This window comes from Poromitra crassiceps, assembly GCF_964638095.1.
Source record: "Poromitra crassiceps genome assembly, chromosome: 12".
Classification (NCBI taxonomy): Eukaryota; Metazoa; Chordata; class Actinopteri; order Beryciformes; family Melamphaidae; genus Poromitra; species Poromitra crassiceps.
Genome location: NC_139632.1, coordinates 45610575 through 45635214, shown reverse-complemented (window position 1 = coordinate 45635214; position 24640 = coordinate 45610575). Strand labels below are relative to the sequence as shown.

At 44.9% G+C, this 24640-nt stretch overlaps 2 protein-coding genes and 1 pseudogene across 5 annotated transcripts in view; 1 reads left to right on the top strand and 2 right to left on the bottom strand.

Moving 5' to 3' along the window:
- The window catches only part of LOC310787100 (transducin-like enhancer protein 4), a 340204-nt gene that overhangs the window by 218171 nt on the left and 97393 nt on the right, over positions 1 to 24640 (top strand). The gene's annotated exons all lie outside the window — the stretch shown is intronic.
- LOC310786955 (E3 ubiquitin-protein ligase TRIM35-like) lies at positions 5635 to 6981 on the bottom strand (the record flags this gene model as incomplete). Its single annotated transcript, XM_083648288.1, has 1 exon — positions 5635 to 6981. One exon carries the CDS (start codon positions 6979 to 6981, stop codon positions 5635 to 5637), a length of 1347 nt encoding a protein of 448 aa, XP_083504414.1.
- LOC310786953 (phagosome assembly factor 1 pseudogene) lies at positions 16700 to 18070 on the bottom strand (annotated as a pseudogene). The gene has a single exon. The product of its transcript is annotated as a phagosome assembly factor 1 pseudogene (transcript).

The following is a 24640-nucleotide window of genomic DNA, read 5'->3' as shown; positions in this document are numbered from 1 at the left end:
AGCATGCTGTGTAGTGACTGCTGCTGCCTGCAGAGGGGGGAAAACTAGTGCGGCCGTTTAATCAATCAACTTCAGCTGTGGGTTTTGCTTAATCAAATGTTTAAAGTGGAGGAGCTGCTTTTCCTCTGTTAGATGTTGGAAAGCAGAGAGTCTCACAGACACATGGTGAAGTGTTGCCGGTGTCTGGTGCTCAGTGTGTCCAGTCATGCTGCCCCTAAAGCATGGGGGGGGGGGGGGGGGGGGGGGGGGGGGCATTTACCCATGGGTAACCAACCCTGTCGCCAGAATGCAACTTTGACATTTGACGTGACTGCAAACAGGGCAAGAATATGTAGAATAATTTGAAACAATCCATCAGCAAAATACATTTAAAACGTGGCGAGTCGAGCTACAGTACCATGAGCCACCACAGGTCGACTGAGCAACTGCGCCGGCCGAGTGGGTCTGCCTGGTCTCATTCCGAGGGCATCATCCACCTTGTGTGTCACATGTTGACGGGCACGGCACCATTTCTCGGAGAATTCCAAGAAATGAGTTCAAGCCTCCCAAACCATTATTCGAGCCATAGTTGTGCGTTGGGGGCTGCAGCTTTCTAGTGGGGAGGGGCACCAAACCCTAAGCCCAACCAAGCAGACCTAACCCCAACCCCCTCACCCCCTGTGCCTCACCCCAACCCCAAGGCACCACTTGACCTTTGCTTGACCCCAACCAGGTGCGTCCGTGTGCGTTTCATAATGAGGCACACGGGTACACAGTGCGTTGAGCGGGACGACCTGAGACGCAGGTCGACCCGGTGGTGAGTCGAGGCATGGCAGAGTGGGGAAGACTCACCTGGTTTGGTTTAGGCAACTAAAACACCTTGGTTAAAATCCCCCTCCAGCCAGTTTTTCCTACCTGTTTCACCATTGTTCAATGAAAACGTACATGCGCTCGCGCTGTAACAACACACGTCACCATTTGTGCCAAAGAGCTTAGATTGATACGAACTGAAGCCTAATAGTTTACTCCACTCATGTTCCACTGCAAAATAATTACTGCATGCGCTGTTGTAGAAGAAACAGAACAGCTTCTCATCTTGTCCTCAGTATATACTCTTTGTCTGCGATAAAACGGAAGTAGTGGCCAAACTGTTTCCGATCATATCTCAGTGAATTTCTTTCTTTTAGACGCCAAAATATCGCTTAATGTCATCAAACTGGCCAACTGATATCAAAGCTGATGGACTTCATGGGAAAAGACAATAATCCCTTATTTTTCAGCCCATTTCAAATGGGAACATTTGGCGTATTCACTGCACATAATTGTAAAGTTATGTTATTGATACACAGATTGAAGAGAACAGGGAAATACAAATGTGATATGTAGCAACGTATCCGTGGAGTGCAGAACCGTACAATTCCAACAGTTTATTGTAACAATCAGGATGGGGTAACGTGACCTTTGATGGACACTTTGGCTTGGCTCAGGCAGGCAATTCCAATTTGTTTCTCAAATCCGATTTTTAGGACCGATTGTCACTGTGTTTGTAAGTGATCAGATCTCACTTGTGTGTTCAGGCTTCGTTAATCTATTAGAATTGGTTGCCGTGGTAACAACAAGCGTGTGAATGAACAGTAACTGTAGGCACCATTTTCAAATACAGTAACACAACAAAAAGCTGCAAATGCACAAAGGAGATCTGAAAGTTGTTTTGAGTGGACAGAGAGTTCAGACGGAGACAGTAGAAATCTGATTTTAATTTCAAATCACATACAAATGTGGCTTAAATCCGATTTGCAACAAAAAACAGTTTCCATATGTATGTTTTGCTGTTCAGACTTGATCGAATCAATCTGACTGCATCTGGATATGCCAAAAAGCTGATTTGGTCTGGCAGCCTGAACATAGACTTTAGAGTACCATGAGTGCCTGCATTTCCATCTTGAGTGGCCCCAGTGAGGATCATCAAACGCCTAGTGCCATGCTCTGCCCACTGAGCTACACAGGACCAGCTGTGACCTTTAAGCCAAATTGAAGCATAGAAGTCCACTGATCATTTGATTGCCCTTTGTCTGCCTTGGCATTCACTTCAGATAATTGGACGTTCCTTTGAAAGTGTGTGTTCAATCCAGTATGGGGGGATTCCGCATCCCCAACACAGTCTCACAGAAAATTGTATAATACCAACGTTTTGGACCAACGTTGCTATTTTACAATTTCGTCTCGAAAATTGTAAAATAGTAACGTTCTGAGATTTTAGGGTTAGGATTAGAGTAGGGGGGTTAGAAACAGAAAATCTCCGTAAGCCACGCCCAAACCACGCCCACCGCTGTAGACACATACGTTACCATTTTACAATTTCTTAGCCGAAATTGTAAAATAGCAACGTTTGTCCACAAACGTTGCTATTTTACAATTTTTTTGGAGATCGGGTTGGCATCACGAGCAAGAGCAAACAGGGGACGCAGTTTAGGATGAGAGAAGTGGCCTTGTGTAGTAGGTTGCAGGTTCAAATCCCTAGACTGGAGGATGAAATGTGGGTGAGGGTAGTAATTGAGTAACATCCAGCAACAACTACTCTCAAATGACCTTTGAGCAAGGTAATGAACCCCCAACCCTTCCAGTGATGCTGTTGGCCAACAATAAAAGTACCCTCACTGGGCAAAATAGTCCAGAATCCAAAAATATTAGTTTTGTTGATATGTGCCATATCTGGTCAAATTTACACTCAATATACATAGTGAGGTCACATTATACTAGGATACCAGATACACGTTTTTGTCATGTATGTATTCTAAAATTAACCTTGTGTCATATTATCTGGAAATATCCAAGCTCAATATTTTTGCCAGGCAGCTAGCTAGCTGTCGGTCTAAATCTGGCTGTGTCTGAAGGTCGGAAGGCTGACTGACTCACAACCTGAGCAAGTATCCGATGATGTCACCTCCTGTGACATCACCACGTACAAATGCTGTCTGGCATATACTAGGTTTTGCCTAGTCTTGTTTCTAGGATACTAGTTGAGTTCATAAATGACTGAAGTCAGATCGTTACTCTGGATTCACTAGAGAACTAACGGAACAACACCCGTCCCTGTGTGACTGGCCATTTAGTCAGCCTCTCCTCTCTCTCTCTCCCCAGAGGGTTTCCATAGTCCACTTCACTGGCTGATTGTAACTCTGCTCATCTGTGTGCTGCTTACAGTAAGAGTTCACTGGCGGATTCAAACTACTCACCTATGTGCTGCTCCAGAGTTCACTGGCTGATTCAAACTCCGCTCACCTGCAGGCTGCTCCACTCTGGAGCTCTCCATGAAGCATGTGTTGAGGCATTTTGGCCACTAATTAGTCATTTTTGCCATTTAGTCAGCCCTAATTAATAATTAAAAAATCCGGCTCCATTAGGTCACCTGGAGGGGTGCTCTTTACACTACCTGAAAGATTCAGCGCGATCACACGTAAAATGGCCTACTGTATTATGTTGTGGCCGAACGCACAATTCTGCTCGCTCTCACACACACACACACACACACACACACACACACACACACACACACACACACACACACACACACACACACACACACACAGAGAGACACTTTGCATTTTAATTATTGGATATGACCATTTCCAAAGCATATTTATTGGCATATACTGTATACACTGTACCTAGCTGAAAAGGGCCAGAATCTAGAAATACTGAATTACAATTGGATATTTCGAGATTGTGACCAGAATGTGGACCATTTCTGATGCATATTCTGAGTTTGTGTGTGTGTGTGTGTGTGTGTGTGTGTGTGTGTGTGTGTGTGTGTGTGTGTGTGTGTGTGTGTGTGTGTGTGTGTGTGTGTGTGTGTGTGTGTGTGTGTGTGTGTGTGAAAGGGCTGTCCTGTGTGTGATCCACTGGATTCTGAGCTAACAGATTTGAAAAAGCAAATCATGGCTCTCACTGTGGGGGACATTTAAAGAAGTTAAACTTCAGTGAGCATTTTGGATACATTTACACACATATGGTCTATAGTGAGACTAATATGAAACAGTTCATGTATTGTACTGTGGGCAAAAAACCCTGCTAAAACCTCCAAGGTGCATGAATCAAACAGGACCACAGGAATGGGGGGGGGGGAGAGAGAACAATGGACAAAGCTTTAATATTAGAAAGCACACAGTGTTGTTCTGCAACACGAGCTGCCTTTTCATCCCTTTTAGAGGAATAGTTCACAAAAATGCTTCTTTTTGGAATTGTTGTGTTCTGTGATGAGTTGCTTTGCCTTCTGACTTTGCATTGTGTTTTCTGAATTACTGTGTTGTTCTCTGATTCGTCGTTTTGTTTTTGTTTTATGTTTTGAAATGTTTTGATTTCTCATTAGTTGTTTTGTTGTCTAATTTGTGGTTTTATTCGTTTTTTTAGATGTTTTGATTTCCTCTTTGTTGTTTTGTTTTCTAAATCGTACTTTTAGTTATTTTTTTTAAATGTTTTGATTGTCTCCCACCGGTTGAAGACCAAGGGGGGTCCAACCACATTTGGCAGGTGGGTTCCTATGGCCCCCCACTACTCAGGCAAGTCCTGACCCCATGTGTCAACCAGATGGTGGCACTATAACAACTTAACACATTTTGCCTATAACCTCTGAACCGTGTGGAATACTGTATGAGGTAGAATGGCAGGCTTAATGCTATGTGGATCTAGGGCGTGGTCCTACCGTGTTCGGGATCCACCAGATCAGGCAGTGGGAAGAAGAACTTGGAGAATGTGAATGTTAAACCTTTAACCCTTAGACAAAGGGATAATGCACAAACACATAGCAACGTGTGTATGGCACACAAGTGAGGCATACTATTCAATCATAGATGTTCTTGGAAGACATCCAATTATACACAGATCTGCCATGAAAATACCAACAGGCTGTCTGTCATCCCATGGCATCAAATCCCTTGAGAAGACCAACTGTTAATATTCATTGAAAATACTTTTAACATGATGGAAGTGACACAGGTGATGAACGTGAGTGTGAAGGCAGACAGGCAGGCTATCGAGCCATAACAATAAATGACACACACACACACAGGTATGCACACACACACACACACACACACACACACGCACACACACACGCAGGCATGCGCATGCACACACACACACACACGCACGCACACACACGCAGAGGCACGCACGCACGCACGCATACGCACGCACACACACACACACACACACACAGAGAGAGACACATACATACACTTGACATCACAATTGCTCAAGTGACATCATTGATCACACCATCATTGATGACATCATCACTGATGACATTGCAATTGCTCGAGTGACTGTATGCATCAGTGAGTTATGACGACCTCATCACTGTCTGTGATATCTCAGTGATTTATGACTTCATTTGGTGATTATTATGACCTGATTATACTCGTGACCTGACCACCAGGGCGAGGCATCTAATACTGTATGACATCATTGATGATGTATGACCTCATCGCTGTCTGTGACATCATCATCAATCACCTGGCCACTTCCTTCTTTCTTTCTTTCTTTCTTTCTTTCAGACATACAGACAGACAGACAGATGGACAGACATACAAACAAACCCTCTTGACACCTCGGCCCGTAGTGGTCACTCCGTCAAAAAAGTATTTCAGCTCAACCCTAACTCACTATTACAGAGACCTTCAATGGTAAAATCTTCAGAGTATCATTAGTGTTAAAGTAGGGAAACAGCCTGTCAGTGAAGGTGTGTGTGAAAGTGTGTATATGTGTGTTAGTATTAGGATCAGAAAATGACAGCTTTCCCCTGCTCCAGTCCAGACTCACTCTGACCCTCTGGAGCTTCTCCTTCACTTGGAGATCAGTGATTAGATCTGATGGGGAGCCTGCTCTGTATTCATGACAGGAACACATTGTCCATAATCCAGACAGTACGCTACCCTTCCTCTGGACAGACTCTTCTAACATGCCCAACCACCAGCATGTACTATCTCCTACCTCAACATCCCAGCTGTGAGTTCCTGAGTTGAAGCCCTCAGAGCCCAGGACAGACCACCAGTAGTCAACAGGCCTCTCTGGATTGTCAGGAAGCTGCTGTTTCTCTCCACATCTCACACCTGTCAGATCTTCAGACAGAATGAGGTATGTACCGGCAGTGTTTGGATCCAGAATCACAGCATGGTAGGATACCATCTCCTTCATCTTGTCCCAGACTGTGAAGCTCAGGTTGCCTAGGTGTTTGGCCTCATCTATCAGGGCTCCAGAGACCAGCTGTAGATCCTCCAGCAGGGGGCGCTGGACTCTTTCCAGTGTAGCCTTGTAGTTCTCCAGGAACGAAGCATCTCCAGCTCTCACCTCCTTCTCTATGGCTCTGACTGTGTCAGAATGAGCTGCTATCTCTCTACTCAGACCCTCAGTCTTCTCCTTCATCATCTGACTCTTCTGCACCTCTTCTTCCCTCAGTGCAGTCAACCTGGCCTCCTCTTCCTCTTGTAGAAACTGATGAAGCTTCTTAAACTCCTCCTTAATATGCCTGTCTGTGTGTTGGGCCTGGACCTTAATGTGTTCTGCTGTTTTATCACAGGTTCCTTTAACTTTATTAAAGAGCTTCAATTTCTCCTTTAAGGGCCTGAGTGATTTCTGGAGTTCCTCCTTGTATTGCCGTGCAGCTTCATCGATGGCTCGACAGACCAGACACACTGGATGCTGATAGTCCAGACAGAAGAGCTTGAGATTATCAGAATGCAGAATGCAGAGTAGCTCAGATCCTGCTGTAGCTATCTGATCTCTCTCCAGTAAGAAAGCCTCACACAAGTTCTTCAACGCCAAGTTAGGAAGTGGTTCACTTTGTGAAGATATTTCCCTACAAAGTGGACAGTCACGTCTCTGTGTCCAACAGCTCTGCAGACAGGCTTTACAGATGCTGTGGCTACATGACAGGAGGACGGGATCTTTAAAGATGTCATGGCAGACAGGACAGGAGAGATGCTCCTCCGATCTGGAAGCCATTTTGTCTCTCAGTGAAGCTGAAAATGAACTGGGTGAGATGAGATAAATGATAAATGATAGTGTTTGAATGTGTTTGGATTCTTAGGTGTGGCAACAATCACCTGATGGCATCGGGTCAGGACAGTATTCTCAATGTTCAGGTGAGGGTACGGTGAAAGGGGGTGCAGAGTCCAGGACTTCAGTTGACTGCTCACTGCTCAAGTAGTACCGGTGCGTGGGGTACTCACATCTCTGGAAGTGGATCTTAGGTTGTGTGGCGACGTAGCTAAGAGGAGAGATGCCTGCTTGAGGGTGTACTCTCACAAATCTCTGGAGGTTGGTTGGCTCTTAGGTTGTACGACGAGTTCGCTAAGAGAGATACAGTATATGTGTGGAAACTCGCCTTAACAGTGCTTCTGGTTCTTAGGTGTGGTAGGTATAAGGGAAGAGCTCTGGTTCCTATAGTAAAATTATTTTTGGTGTTTTATGGCTCCTATAGTAATCCCACCATCTGGTCCTATTTATACCACCAGCAGAAGATAATTTATGACATCACTGATGATGTCACAATGGGTAAGTAAGAGACAGAGTTATGATATCACTGATGTCATTATTTTGATGACTAGGGATGTCACAATATATCGTCCCACAATATATCGCGATATCAAAACGTGACAATATGTATCGTTGAGATGAAATCTCATATCGCGAGAAAAAGAAGCTGAACATGGTGGCACTGATCTGCATCTGATTGCATGCTCGCTCTCCTTTTCATTGCTTTGTTTGAACAGACGACGGACGTTACAGACATGGAGGATGAAAATGGTGAAATTACTCAAATTAGCATGGAGGATGCCCCCTCAACTTACAAATCGATCGCAAAAAGATATTGTTAAAATATCATATTGTATCGTTATCGTGAACCCAATATCGTGTATCGTATCATATCGTGAACTGAGTGTATCGTGACACCCCTACTGATGACTGATGATGTTCTACCCGCTGATGATGTCATGGCCCACACGACAGACACAAAGTCACTTATAGAATGGTGAAGCCACTTCTATAAGTGACTTTGCATTTCAGTCCGTCCTTCCACTCCATGATTGTGGGGCATGACATCATCCGTGGGTATGACATCATCAGTCAGGGGCGTTTGCATGCTCAGTTGATGGATTGTGTTCATTTCTAATATGACATCATCAGTCACCACGCCATAACGGACGGATGGACACACGAGGTCACTTATAGAAGTGGCTGTGCCGCTTAAAAATATATAAGCTCAGTGTCATTACATTAACTGTCACTTACTGCCTCAGCAATACATGGGTTTCATTAAAGAATTCAATGGTGTCCTCTTTAACTGTGTGAATGTGTGTGTGAGTGGAAGTATTTTAGAATTCAAAGCCAAGGTGCCCTGACAGTATGTCATATATCTGTGACACTGTGACGACCATGTATGCTACATAAGTGCTAGGTAAGGAGATATGAGCCAACGAGTTTGAGATGTTAATGAGCACTCAATCTGTAGGAATTGCTAATGATCTCAGTTATGGATTGGCTGTCATTGATTCATTAAGATTAGTGTATAACCCTGGACGGCGCTTTGCACATCACTTTATCGACGCGGTTCACTCTAGGCTGATGTGAGCGGCTAATCAAGTGCCATCCAGACAGCTGGAAAGCACATATGCCATTTGGGGGACACTTTTATCCAAAGCACCGCACAGTACGATGAGTGCCACTTTAGCATGGCGGGCCATGGGGAATTGAGCCAATAACGCTGGGCTGGCATTGTAAGTGACATGCTGCACTCACTGAGTTGAGTACTACACAGGTTTCTCCCATTTGGAACCAAACCTACCAGGCTGCTATTTTCAATATTTTTCCTGCATATTTTTTACAGTTTGAACACATCTTACAGATCCTAATTAGGGTGATGATATGTATTATGTGCAATGTGCCTGGTTTTATACGTTGCTTTTCAGTGATAAATAAATAGCTGTGAATATGTAAATCTGTGCGTGCTATTTGCCATGCTGCCCACTCATGTGCATGATGCATATCCTCAGTGCTGGTGAGTCTAGATCGACTATGCTAATAACAATACAACACCAATAGGGTTTGTACATGCTACGGATATTTGCCATATTACCTGCTTCTCCATGAACCATTTTGTTTCAGTGACACCCAATCATTCATTTTGTTGTTGTTGCTAGTTCGGCCACATCTCCACAGCAGTAAATATCCAGGAAATGGCCTTCCCAGAGAGGCGCAAATTTTCTATGTTAGTACGTCCATATGTTGTGTACAATGCTTTGTGCGAGGTTCTCCAAGTTTTCTCTGCTGCCCTTGCAAACTAATATTGTCTCGGGAGAGTGAACGCTATCGTGTTGCGTTATCCCTAATGCCAATCAAAGCATAATCAGTGTCTCACGTAAGACGAGGTAACACTTCTGAAACCGCAACTCAGCGAACGCCTTCGTCCGACTTCTCTTCAAGCCGACGGCCCTTGATGGTTGGCGCTCAGCGGAAGGTGACAGACCGTATACCTCTTTCCCTTTAATTAAAGCACTCATCTAGCAGCCCTGATTGACATGCGCTTCCCACACATGGCCAAAGGTGTGAAGTTAAGGAAGGGGGGAGGGAGCGAGGGAGAATGGAGGTCAGGGGAAGGTTAGAGAAGAGGGAAAGAGGGAATTGATGGAAGGGAAGAGGGTGATGGGAAAAAAGAAGGTAGAAGATGAGAGGAGAGGAAAGATGCTAAGAGGAAGAAAAGGTGCTGATCTCTCTCTTTTTTTTAAGGAGAGTGGGTGGACCAACTGGACCACTTCCCTTATCTTTATTTCGACAGCAGGCGAGCTGAGAGGGAGACGGACTCGAGCAAACAGCAGAGAAAAGGGTTTGGGGACATGCGGTCCTTGTCCACATGGGCAAAAGGGTGTTTCCAGAGGCAGTGTGCTCAGTGCTCTTCTGGATGCTTTCTCTTAAAGATGATGCATACATTTTAACATGAATACATAATTGCATTAAAGCTGTTTAATTACCGTAAACAATCAACGACATTGCTAAAAGTGGGCGGACATGGTAGTGGCCAATCAAGGAATTCATCGCCTTTTAAGATATATATTTTTTTATTTACTGTAACATTTGAAATGTTGCTATAGCGCCCCCTATAGGTATAATGACCTTTTTCTTTTCAATAGTAGCTCAGAGTACATACCTGCACCCGTATGCAAAGTTTGGTTACCATTAGAGTTATCAGTTTCTGGCTGCGCCCCATGAGACTGACAATTTATACATGCTCTACTGTAATTGGTTGGGTCGGGTGGGGCCCGGGCTTCAAATTACTAGGTCGGGTCTGGTCGGGTTTGAATTTTCAGGCGCGTTAAGAACTCGACATTAGAACAGAAAAACAGTAAGGGTTTCCTCTGTTTACAGCTTCTGTTCCTCACCACTGCATTGTGCAATCTGCACCCAGAAATGTTGTTTGATAGTTTCCATGTTGAGATAAAACAATAATGCAGATATGGCTTTTGGACTGAGAGTCTTTGTTACCATGGCAATGCTAAATGGACTGCATTTATATAGTCCTTTTTTAGTCTACCGACCACTCACAGTGCTTCAAAACAATGCCTACATTCACCCACATCAGTGTATGAATGCTACCACGCAGGGTGCTGGTGCAACAATCGGGAGCAATGTGGGGTTCAGTATCTTGCCCAAGGACACTTCGACATGCGAAATGGAGGATCTACCACCGACCTTCTGATTGGTGGACCACCTGAGCCAGCCGCACCAATCAAAGTAATCCCCAATACAGATGAACAACAGTCTTGATAAGAGATGTTGGCCCTGTGTATCTTAATGGATAGACATTTGATTGATTTGATTCACACCCATGAAGGTAGCATGCAGTAATGGTACCTTACCACCAGGTGCTTTGGATATACAGTACAAGTACAAGTATATTTATTGTCATTGTTAAATTGCTCCAACAACGAGATATAGACAAGCATCTCCCTGAGACGTACAGTGAAACACCAAGGTAAAGTGCATCGGCCCGATTAATAACTACCAGTCTTAAGTTTGGACATACCTGATTGAATGTACTTTTTTCATTCTCTTAAAGCCATTTTGATTTAAAGTCTTATGCTTAAATGCTTGAAATGTGTTCTATGTCTGCATTTCTTTCCCAAGAAAAGGCAAAGGGCAGCTACTTAAAAAACAAACAAAAAAGTAAGATATTTTTAATTTCTTTAACACTTTTTTGGTAACTGCACATTTTCTCACTGTGATGTCAAGAAATGGGCTCCCTGTAGAAGACCTGGTTGATATCTATAACACACTGATCAGACCATGTCTACAATATGGGAGTGTACTGCTTGTGGGCTGTACGGCTAAACAACGAGCCACCATGGACAGGGTTCAGAAAAGGGCTGTCAAAATAATGATGAGGTTCAAGGACATCTCTTTGCATCTCCCTGATCTGCAGACAGGAAGAGAACAGGCCACTGTGAAGCTGATTCAGGACATGCACCAGCCTAACCACCCACTCCACCACATCCTCCCTCCTAGTAAGGAAGAAAGGACTGGCCGTGTTCTGCGCAGAGGCAATCAGTTGTCTTTGCCAAAAACCAGAACAAATAGACTGAGAAACTCCACCATCTCCTGTGGCGTCAGGCTTTTTAATGGGCTGTAGCGTTGATTGTATTTTTGATGTTGGGGTCTGTTTTAACAATGCATAATGTATGTGTATTTTTTTGTTGTTGTTTTTTCGAGTGTACATTCTGCATAATTCAATCATGTATTGCAAGTCAGAATGATTAAACTCAAACTCAAACTCAAACTCAAACTCAAACATAATTCCATTTGTGTTATTTCCTAGTTCTGATGTCTTTTGCTTTTTGCTAAAATGTGAAAATAAAGGAAAATTTGTGTCCAAACTTCGTCATCATCGTCATGTAGCGTCAACCAAACATCATGTTGTGTCATGAGTAAAGACGCCTCAAGCCTTTGACTACTGAGACAGTCAGTGAGGAGGCGATTTGACTACTGAGAGTCAGTGAGGAGGCAAGTTGACTACTGAGACAGTCAGTGAGGAGGTGAGTTGACTACTGAGACAGTCAGTGAGGAGGAGAGTTGACTACTGAGACAGTCAGTGAGGAGGAGAGTTGACTACTGAGACAGTCAGTGAGGAGGTGAGTTGACTACTGAGACAGTCAGTGAGGAGGAGAGTTGACTACTGAGACAGTCAGTGAGGAGGAGAGTTGACTACTGAGACAGTCAGTGAGGAGGAGAGTTGACTACTGAGACAGTCAGTAAGGAGGAGAGTTGACTACTGAGACAGTCAGTGAGGAGGCGAGTTGACTACTGAGACAGTCAGTGAGGAGGAGAGTTGACTACTGAGACAGTCAGTGAGGAGGAGAGTTGACTACTGAGACAGTCAGTGAGGAGGTGAGTTGACTACTGAGACAGTCAGTGAGGAGGAGAGTTGACTACTGAGACAGTCAGTGAGGAGGCGAGTTGACTACTGAGACAGTCAGTGAGGAGGAGGCGAGTTGACTACTGAGACAGTCAGTGAGGAGGCGAGTTGACTACTGAGACAGTCAGTGAGGAGGCGAGTTGACTACTGAGACAGTCAGTAAGGAGGAGAGTTGACTACTGAAGTCAGTGAGGAGGCGAGTTGACTACTGAGACAGTCAGTGAGGAGGCGACTTGACTACTGAGACAGTCAGTGAGGAGGCGAGTTGACTACTGAGACAGTCAGTGAGGAGGCGAGTTGACTACTGAGACAGTCAGTGAGGAGGAGGTGAGTTGACTACTGAGACAGTCAGTGAGGAGGAGAGTTGACTACTGAGACAGTCAGTGAGGAGGAGGCGAGTTGACTACTGAGACAGTCAGTGAGGAGGAGAGTTGACTACTGAGACAGTCAGTGAGGAGGAGGCGAGTTGACTACTGAGACAGTCAGTAAGGAGGAGAGTTGACTACTGAGACAGTCAGTAAGGAGGAGAGTTGACTACTGAGACAGTCAGTGAGGAGGCGAGTTGACTACTGAGACAGTCAGTGAGGAGGCGAGTTGACTACTGAGACAGTCAGTGAGGAGGAGGTGAGTTGACTACTGAGACAGTCAGTGAGGAGGCGAGTTGACTACTGAGACAGTCAGTAAGGAGGAGAGTTGACTACTGAGACAGTCAGTAAGGAGGAGAGTTGACTACTGAGACAGTCAGTGAGGAGGCGAGTTGACTACTGAGACAGTCAGTGAGGAGGCGAGTTGACTATTGAGACAGTCAGTGAGGAGGCGAGTTGACTACTGAGACAGTCAGTGAGGAGGCGAGTTGACTACTGAGACAGTCAGTGAGGAGGAGGCGAGTTGACAGGATGAAGGGTGCAGACAACCTGACAACAGTGAATGGAAATGGAAGTGCCGCTGTACGGGCTGATAAATGGTCTATAACGCAGACCTAATGGCGGTGCGAGGGTGCGGCTGTATACAGGAGCCATTGAATAGGCACTTGGCTCATTAGGTTGAGGAGCTGAGGAGATGAGAATGACACGACTAAGCTTTGATGTGCTGACAGCTAGAGAGCTCATTCTCTCGCTCTCCGTCGGCCATTATTCCCTCGTTTCTCGTCTTTTTCTCCCCTCCTCGCGTTCACATGTTCTCTCACTCTTGATAAACTCCCAGCTGGATTATTGTTCCCCATTTTCTGTCGACATTTTGTCTCATCTCTCTCTCTCCTGCCGTATCTCCTCCTCATTCATTTCTTCTCCTCACATCGTCTCATTCTTCTCCTTCTCCCTGTGCTCTGTGTGGATATCTATAGCAACAGCCTGACAGGACGTTCAGGTGGGCGAAGGCGTGAACATCCATCAGGGGGAAAAAAACTGAGCAAATGATATCTGCAGAAGCCACAGGATCTTCACAAGCTTGGCTGCTCATGTTTAACAGTTTAGAGTATATTTAGAGTATACTCTAGTTAAAATAGTTATGGGTGGGCTGGTTTGAGTTCATAATGTACGAAGAAACAGAAAATACTGGTATGAATGAGCAGTTTGCACCCACACTGGTTGGCTGTATTCAATGCCATCTACCAGTCAGGCATGATTTTGAAAATGCTGCACATCTTTATCTTCACCTTTCTGTTGTTCTGTCTCTCACACAGGCCTACACACACACACGCACGCACGCATGCACGCATACACACACACACACACGCACGCATGCACACACACAAACACACACACACACACACACACACATACACACACACACACGCACGCACGCACGCACCTTCTGCTTTCAGAGGTGCAGCCTAAGACAGCATCATAGCTTTTGGACATGTGCTTTACTGCCAGAAAACATTTGAGAGAATTAACAAAGCATTTGATGGATGCTTTTATCCAGAGTGGCCAGATGTGCGCACACACAGGGAATGAAACCTCTAACCTTGGCAGTAGTAGTGCCATGCTCATGGTACAGGAGCATCCCTCACCTAGTTTAACACTATACGCCCATAAGCTTTATACATGTATACAGGACCACCAAAAAAAGCAGCTAGGCAGTGAGTCAGCGAGTCGGACCGCAGCTCATCAGAACATTATTACGCAACCTTTGCCATCCCCGCTCCGCTGGCACCGCTCGCAGAACTGCATCGCTCTCACACCAGCGCTGTGATGAGGTCTGACTTAACCTTGGTGAGGTGTATCACCTCCAACAATAACACTATCCTTGTCACAACTGCAGAACATCAGCTTCCGGGGATGAGGGTACCATGAGTGGAGGAGATCAGCCCAGAAGATGAGGGCGAGTTTTGGTTTGGGGCTTGCACGTTGATGTGTTCAGCAGCACCACTGCCTTCTCAACATGTCTTTTTGAACGTTTCGATACAGTATGTGTTTCAATACTCCAGTTTCCCCCTTTTCATCTCTAATCTGCTGCTTTGACGGCTCTTTCTCCACCTTCCTCTTTCTCTAACATTGCAGCATTGTCTGTGCATCCCAAGAGCAACAGAAGGCTGAAAATAGCCTGCCAGTGCTTAGCCTCCTAACAAGAGCCTGGTTGCTACGAAACAAATAGTCAAAACAGTTGGTTATTAATTGTTCATTTGCGGCAAAGAAACAAACACCTCCGAGGGGCAGTGCCTCTATGTTGAACAGTAACACATGTTGAAAGCGTGTGCCTGCTGAGTTAAGCTGGGGCCTGCTTGCTCACAGTCATGTCTACAAGGCAAGCTACAGAGAAAAATGCTAAAATGCACCCCAGTTGCACCTGTCACATCACTTCTCCGGAGTTAAAAGAGCAACACCCTGTCCCAGGACTGGTGTACTCAGCTGTCAGTAACATCTGATGGTGCTTGAGGACAAAAAAGATCATATTTTTTGTTCTCTGGTGATCACTTGTCATGTATCTCTGAATTGAAAGTGACTGAGCTTGCTGCTCCCAAATGAGCAAAGCCTCCGAAGTGAATCTAAAACACTTAGAAGCCTAAACTTCCCTCTGTCCCAGTCAGCTATGATTGTAACCTGTGTAAAGACACAGCTTGGCCTCTGGATAACTAAGGAATCAGTAGCAAAATTATAGCACACACACACGCACACGCGCACACACACGCGCGCACACACACACACACGCGCGCACACACACACACACACACACACACACACACACACAAACACAAACACACACACACACACACACACACCAATCAATCTTCGAATAATTGTTGACACCCCTAGATTATAATCTGGGGTGTCAACAATTAATCGTGGAGATGATGTGCCATGGGCACACTTTTTGTATACATTGTGACATCATCAGTGTCACAATGGGTCTGTGAGTGTGAAGGCGTAAAATGTCACTGTAGCACCCGCTATGGTTGCATCAGTGACATTAGTGATGACATTTGTGTGTGTGAATCGTAATTAATACAAATAATTTATTCAGTTACATGTATCATAGACTACGCAAATAAGATGCAGACTGCACTTGGAGGTTATGATGAGGGAATGACTGAGCTAAAGGCCCATTCACATCTAGAAAGGACAACCACAAACTGTAACGATACATTGTTGTGGTAAATAGAGGTGGGTAAACTATCGCTCAGTAGTTTACCCACCTTGCTTCCCCTCATTGATTGATAGAGTTGATCTGAAAATGGGTGAGTAAACTCATTTCAAAGAGGTGGCGGGTAAACTAAGTTGACTTATGTTTACCCCCCACTATGCCCCTTATTGTTGCACAACGTAAAGAAGCATCAGTTGAGTGAGCTCCTGATGTTTTCCACTGCCTTCTTTCTTAGACTAAACCAAAACTATAGTTCTAGTTAGACATTTGGGCGGTGCCAGCCACCCGCTGGGTCGGGAAAGGCTGGCTTCTATTAGGATGTAGGGTTCTTTGTCAATTTGCAGCACTGCCATCATGCAATATTCTCCCAGCAAATATCATGAGGAGTTTCATGTAATCATCAGTGCAGCAGTACCATGCCACCAAATACTGGGGAACATCTTGGGAGTGTAGTTGGTTGCATCTGACGGGAAGAGTCAACTCTTACGACACAACAGACGTTGTGACTCGCTCACCAGCTGGTACTAAATTCATGCCGGTCCTGATTTGGTTCCGGGTAGTTCTGGTTATCTCCACGATTATATTATTGATTGATTATGATTATGTTCAATTAGTACTTAGACCAGGGCAAGAATAAATAGACCTAACCCAGAACCGCATTCTGGGTTAGGTCTATTTGGTTAAGAATCTGGCCAGGCCTGCAGGAGCTGGCTCTGTGTTACAAATTGAGACGGTAGAAGTACTAGATTCGGGAGGGTGTGGTTCTGGTAGGGTACGTGTTAAGTGGGCACTACTAGTAGACTCGGCTGGGGGTTGGCTGGTGGTCCGCGTAGCACCGTAAAGGGTCACTGATGCTATGTGGTTATTCTGCATCACCTCAAAGATCATCCTCTGCAGTCCGAAGCAGAAGGTGGAGCCGAAGGGGTTGGTGTTATTGTCTGATGATGACCTGTGCAGCACCACAGGCTTTTCCATGGGATGTCCCAGAAGCTCTTGAATCTGATCCCACTTGCTGTACGTGGTTAAAATGCACTCTTCCACCTGAGAATCAGCTCCTTCTTTCTTGATGACTAGTGGAATTTTAAAGTCACATCGATGATATATGTTGAAATTGTAATGTCCTGGGTAGTTGGTATGCAGGACAAACTTCTTGACCAGGTGACTTGTAGAGTCAAACAAGATATCCACTCCGAGCGTGAAATAGTTGAAGAAGTAGTCATTACATTTTGAAGGGACCTGCTTGTGAGGCGATGGAGAGTGGATCTTCATCTTATCCTCAGACTTGTAGAAGGCTTTGTCTGGTGAGCCCAGGACCGCATGTACATCTTGACAGGAGTCTCCAAAGTAGACGTTCCTCTCCAGGGATCTCACTTTAGCATCAGCCATTACCCCAGGACCGCAGCATACAGTGAGAAGACAGAGTTTGAGTCCCAGAGGCCCTGCCCCATCTCTCAGGACATCCACACACTTTGCATACACATTACCAAGGAAACAAGGCAATGGCATCACTGGAGATCTTGTATCTTGTAGGTTGTTGCCAGTGTATATGTGCATCCTCTTGACCACGGCCCCGTGGGGAATCTCATACTTGGGAATCTCGTACTTGGGAGCTTCGTTCCATGAGTCCAGTTGGAAGGAGAAGGACAGGCCTCGAAAACTGAGATGGAACAGCTGCTCTGCAGCATTGTAAACTCCAGGATGCGTAGCTCCAAATGACCTGTCTATTTGCTCTATTGTAGGGACAATGGCCTGAGAGTTAAAGTGGACTCCGCAGTATTTCAACTTTACTTTGCTCAGGTCATACACTTCAAGCACCTTGAGTCTTTGATTTGCGGCGTCAAACAGCAGTTTCATTCCATCCTGAGGCAAGTTCAGAATGAGGTCATGACTGAGTGGCCTCTGTTCACTGTATAGCATCTGGACAGTCTTGATGCGGCAGTGTTTCTGCAGAATAGAGATGGCCTGGGCCAATGGCATCCCTAAGGCAAATTCCCATTGCTCATTTCCTAGTGATCTCTCAGGCACCACTTCCAGATCCAGCATTGGCAAGTACTAGGGGGCAGCTCACCTCACCTCAAGACACAATGAGACCCTCTGACTTACCGAAACAGAGAAGTCAATGTGCACAGCGCCACCTAAGGCTGAAAATCAGCTGTTATCACAATATATATATATGTAGGATTACACATTACCTTAGCCAAGGCATCACTGTTGACATCACAGACATTGTGATGTCATCAGTGATGGAATCAGTGAAATGATTATTTATTCAACCTTTATTATACATCACTGATAACATCACAACTTAGGGCATAGACATTGTGACATCATAGCAGGGATGTCATCAGTGATACAGTAGCACTGATGGCTTGAGTGACATTATTCACTGATGACACTATTGAGGTCATAGACATTCTTCAGTGATGTCATAGCAGCATGAGCTGTCATTGGTCTATGTAAGATGAGACTATAGCAGCGTGAGCTGTAGTGTGCTCGAGTGAGATCGTAGATGAAATCACAATGAGGTCAGAGACATTGTGACATCATCATTTATGTCCTAAAGGTGAGGCTATAAGTGGTACTACACTAATTGACTGTGAGCACGAGTGAGCAATTAAATGCCTAAAAGGAAGGGATTGGTGCCGTACCCCAGCAGAAGCCACTGTTAAACTGCTCTGGGCAGGTCAAATCAATGTAATTTTGTGTGTGTGTGTGTGTGTGTGTGTGTGTGTGTGTGTGTGTGTGTGTGTGTTATTTATTGTCAGAAATATTGGAACAGACTAAAAACGCATCTCTTTAGAACAGACTAAAAACGCATCTCGGCCTGGGTTCAGGATAGCACTATCTCATAACTGTTTTACACCCTTTTTATTCTTTTTTCCCCGTAATGCTTTTTATTGTATTTTTCTACTTTACAGTGATTTTGAATTGAATTTATTATTATTATTATTATTATTATTATTATTATTATTATTATTATTATTATTGGCCATTATTCTCTTTCTCACAGGAACTCCTATCGCTCCAACCTCCCTGAACAACACGAGACAATTCTCTGGACAGTAATGTAAAGTCATTCTGCTTCTGATTATTCAAGGGTTATTCAAGGGTTTAATAGCAGGAGTCAAATCCTGTGAACATTTTCAGGAAGAGAATTTGAAGTTAATAAAAAAAAATAGAACAGAAAAACACAAAACAGCAGTTATCAGATGGAATACATTACAAGGATGAATAATTCATTGATAATTAACTAATGAATAAATTGATTTCACATTCCACTCGCTCATACATACTGTGCTGCTATATTGATTCTTGTATGTTTCTATGTTGTGTATCTTGAATTTTGATATGTTGTCTTATTATCTTTTTCCAGTGGTTATCGATAGAAATACAAAAAGAAAAAGGTTAAATATGAATACTTCATGAACACAGGTGTCACTGATTAGAAATTAATCAATTGTAGAAGTGGGAAGGAATGGGAAATGAGAAAGTGTGTGTAAAAATCAGAAAGGAAGGTTGGAAATTGTTCCAGTGTTGCAGTTGCTTAGGTCTCAGCATTCCAACCATTCCTCAAATACCGAAACAATGTGTTATGCAATATGTTATGCTACACCCTTCAGACAGGAGATTAGTCTGAGATAATTTCCTTGATTTTTAGAGTGCCATCTTTCCCATTTGGTTTTAGTGCTTATTAGGATTTTGCTGACAGTGCTAGATACGTGCACATCTACAGTAGGATGATATGGATTTAGGGGAACACTAGGTGGAGGCATAGAGCAGCTCTAGGGAAAGTCTCATAACTACATACGGGATAAAGGTCATGTTGTCTCGATTTAACGGCTGCGCACTGGCAGCCTGTGAGATACCTAAGAAGGGAGACACACGAGATTGATTAGGACCAGAGACCTTTTATATTAGATAGAGACACACTCCAGGCCCAATTGGAAGAAATTATACTCTTCCATTCTCCTAAATGGGTGTGGTTATCGTGATTGACTGTCTGTCAATGGTATGCAACTTTACTGGCTGACCAGTCTCCTAAGGGGGCGTGGCAGTGGCACAGATACAGGAAGTGACTGGAAGTTGGGGTGTCTCTATCTAATATTAAAGGACTCTGTTAGGACGCCGACAGCAGACTGCGAGGAGCGAAGCAGCAAGTGACACCGGGGAGATTTGGTGGTCTCACGTGAAGCTACTGTTTATTGAGGACAGCTGGTCGCGTTTGGTGACGTCACATCAAGATGGTGACCGGGGTGTTTTGACCATTGGCTTGTTTGCAAACCACGTGATCATGTCAGTGGGCAACCAGCAGCAGGCTACATAGGAAGCGATAGGAAAGCACTCGCAAAATCGGACAAGTTGCTGGAAAAACCGCTTCTCTTCATTGCATATGGATCATATTCTATATGTTTTGCAATCTTCTGGCGATACCTGCAGTGTGGAGCGGCATCCAACCTCTTGCATACTCACTTTCCTCCATTCTCCATAGTACAGTTAGCTCTGTGAGAGCTGCCGCTCAGACGTCACGGAGACATCATCCGAATCACGTGGTGGAAAACAAGCTATTGAGGACAGCTGGTCGTGTGTGGAAACACTGATACGCACACCTGGTGGAGCTGATGAACAGTCTTCATTAGCTGTGCCGCTACTTCTGCAGCACAGTTAATGAAGACTGTTTGTCAACTACTAGCGAATGCTACGGGTGTGGCAAGCAACGGCGCATGACACGATAGACTTTGATGCAACTTCTGGACCCAACAATAGACTCGGATAATCTACATGCAACACTTCTGCACTTCACATTCAAAATGGTCCAACTCACACCGACGCCACGGAGCTGGGTATCGCCAAGCCAGCCGCGCCCCGGTCCAGAGCCAGTCCACGATGGATAACGGGAAAGACCTTGAAGAATCGTGAGTTCATGTTATCTTTACCCCCTAGGAAGATAACTAGCTCCCGACTCTGGCGTATGTATGCACTGCACATATGCACGTACTCACACGACCACAAGAGGTCGCATTCCTAAACATCGGTTGTTTTAACCACCTTGAAAATCGTCCAATGTTGTTGTTTTCCTTGTGAGGACCGGTGCATTGAGCGGTAGATCTTTCTCTCTCAGCTCCATGAGTCTGTCTCTCTTTCTCTCTTCAGCTCCATGAGTCTGTCTCTCTTTCTCTCTCAGCTCCATGAGTCTGTCTCTCTTTCTCTCTCAGCTCCATGAGTCTGTCTCTCTTTCTCTTCAGCTCCATGAGTCTGTCTCTCTTTCTCTCTCAGCTCCATGAGTCTGTCTCTCTTTCTCTCTCAGCTCCATGAGTCTGTCTCTCTTTCTCTCTCTTTCTCTCTCTTACACACATTGGACTCTTGCAGCCTCGGGGAATAGGCGGTTGCGGTGAAAAAGGAGGTGCCTTTAGAGGCCTATTAGCCACAGTGGCTCTGCCATGTTGATATGGGGGCATTTAACTTGAGCTGCTTCTCTCTCTGCCTCTATCTGTCTTCATCTGTCTCACTCTGTCTGCATTTCCCACTGTTTGCGTTTGTGTCTAGCATCATTCATTTATTTGCAGCCACCACAACAAACGCTTTGGGACACCTTCAGTTAGGAGCCGCTTTGACAAGAACACATTAGCATGCATGTCTACGGACACACACGCGCACGCACGCACACACACACACACACACACACACACACACACACACACACACACACACACACACACACACACACACACGCTCACGTACATGTGCAGCACACACGTAGCCTGTATGCTCATTAGAACACATTAGACCTCTTCAAAGTGAATGAGACATGTTTATATTGATACAAACACTTAGCGTGTCTGTATGTTCATGTTCATGAATCATCACGCAATGTCTTATGGAGGCGGGCTGGCATAAGCCTGTCAGCAGCATGTGCACACACACACACACACATACACACACAAGCACAAGCACACACACACCTACCTACACACACACACACACACACACACACACACACACACACACACACACACACACACACACACACACACACACACCACATTAAGTCTATGCCCTTCAACACACATATATCATACATGCAAACATATATGGTGAAGAGAGAGAGCTATCTATGGTGGCAGGTGGGTTTGTCATGGGGGGTTAGAGTCCCTTCTAGGCCAATATCAATTAAGGATCACACTATAGCTGAAATAGTATGGCTGAAAAGTATCTAATACTCAATTTTAAATAGTTCCGTTAGTCAAACAAATATCTAACCGCTTTGTGTCAAAGATTAGATAACATAACTTACAGATATAAACAGTGTGACACTGTTCTTTTTGTTGCTTGCTTGTCTACAAGGTGAAGAATACAAATGAGTATCGTTTTCTTTCCTTTTTTTTTACAGAGAAATCAGCTTTTCTGCCCCTCTGCATCTCTCCGTGCTGTCACTTTCACCTGAGGCCGTACTCCTGACATCACGTCGGTCAGCTGACATGGCCCCATGTCCCAGCGCTGACCCGGCGGACTGACCTTATTACACGGCGGCCATGTTAGTGCCAATTCAAAGTGGCAGGGGGTAATTGGCACCTGTTTCGGTGTGAGGTGTGTGTGTGTGTTGTTCAGGGTACATGCATCTGTGGGTAAAAGATATGAATGCCAATATCTGTGTTGTGTGTGTGTGTGTGTGTGTGTGTGTGTGTGTGTCTGTGTGTGTGTCTGTGTGTGTGTGTGTGTGTGTGTGTGTGTGTGTGTCTGTGTCTGTGTGTGTGTGTGTGTGTGTGTGTGTGTGTGTCTGTGTGTGTGTGTGTGTGTGTGTGTGTGTGTGTGTGTGTGTGTGTGTGTGTGTGTGTGTGTGTGTGTGTGTGTCTGTGTGTGTGTGTGTGTGTGTGTGTGTGTGTGTGTGTGTGTGTGTGTGTCTGTCTGTCTGTGTGTGTGTGTAGAGAAAAGAGAGAGCATATCACACTTGAGACAGAGCTTAGTCGTTGGCTACTCTCTCACTGTAAGAGGCTGTAAACACCTCAAATATAGACTGTGACTGTTCTTTTTCCATTCAACATTCAAAGAGGACCTCAATCCTCAACTAATCCTGTCATGTGAAGGAGGTGGTTGGAATAGAAATAGAAAACGTAAATATTTAAAGACTAGATCAATAAATACTTTATGAATATGATTAAATGTGCTTATTATCCCGGTGGATTCTGTTTGGTAGCCTCATCATGTAGCCTGTGTGTGTTAGATAAAACATGCATGAGTGTGTATACTGTGTATATATAGAGTACATATAGCTTTGCCAAACACGTATACTTTGCCGTACTTCACATTCATTAAAATTCCATACATTCATCCCAGGCAGCTGCCCAGTATATACAGCCACAGTCCTGCTGCTCACTGCTGCAGTTGGGGGTGTATTTGGGCCATCTAATATTCCCTTACAGTATGTATGATCAATTTACATGTTAGTACCAAATTAAGTTATATATGCCTCAAAGACATTGGCGACTGGATGTCTGCCCACCACCTCAAGCTCAACCTTGGTAAGACAGAGCTACTCTTCCTCCCAGGGAAAGACTGCCCTCTCGCTGATCTCTCCATCTCCATTGACAATACCACTATACTTCCCTCCCAAACAGCTAAAAACCTTGGGGTGATCCTTGACAACCAGCTGTCTTGCTCAGCCAACATAGCTGCGACAGCACGCTCCTGTAGGTTCTCCCTCTACAACATCCGCAAAATCCGTCCCTTTCTCACAAGGAAGCGACTCAACTCCTGGTCCAGTCACTTATCATCTCTCGCCTGGACTACTGCAACGTGCTCCTGGCCGGCCTACCTGCCACCGACATCCGACCGCTTCAGCTCATTCAGAACGCTGCAGCCCGTCTGGTATTCAACCAACCCAAATTCTCTCATGTCACTCCCCTCTTCCAAGACCTCCACTGGCTTCCCATCTCGGCACGCATCAAATTCAAGACACTGGTACTGGCCTACAGGGCAGTACACCAGTCAGCTCCCCTGTACCTGCAATCTATGGTCAGGTTCCAAACCTCTTAGCGCTCCCTTCGCTCCTCCACCAGTGCAGGACGCCTCGCCCCTCCCTCGCTTCGGGGGCTCAAAAGTCGCTCATCCCGATCTCGACTCTTCTCGTCCCTGGCACCTCAATGGTGGAACGAGCTTCCACCTTCGGTCAGGACAGCTGAATCACTGCCAATCTTTCGGAAAAGACTAAAGACACACCTTTTCAGGCTCCATCTGGGCCCTTTGGATAAAAGCGTCTGCCAAATGACGTAATGTAATGTAATGTAATGTATATATATATATATATATATATATATATATATATATATATATATGCATATATATATATGCAGCTGTTCACTTTTTTCCTTTTTACAGTATGACGATTCAATCTGCAGTGTGAGCGAAGCCTTGCTGGAGTCTGTTATGAGCATTGTGTTGCTCAAGGATACTTGGACAGGATACATGGCTGTTATGGACACATCACATCGACTTTTACAGGGATCAAACATGCGCTATGGAGCGGTCTATAACTATAGGTCAAGCCCAAAACAAGACATTTCAGAAACAGAGCTGCCAGCTTGGCTGGGGGGAAAACTTCACACAAACATGCCCAAA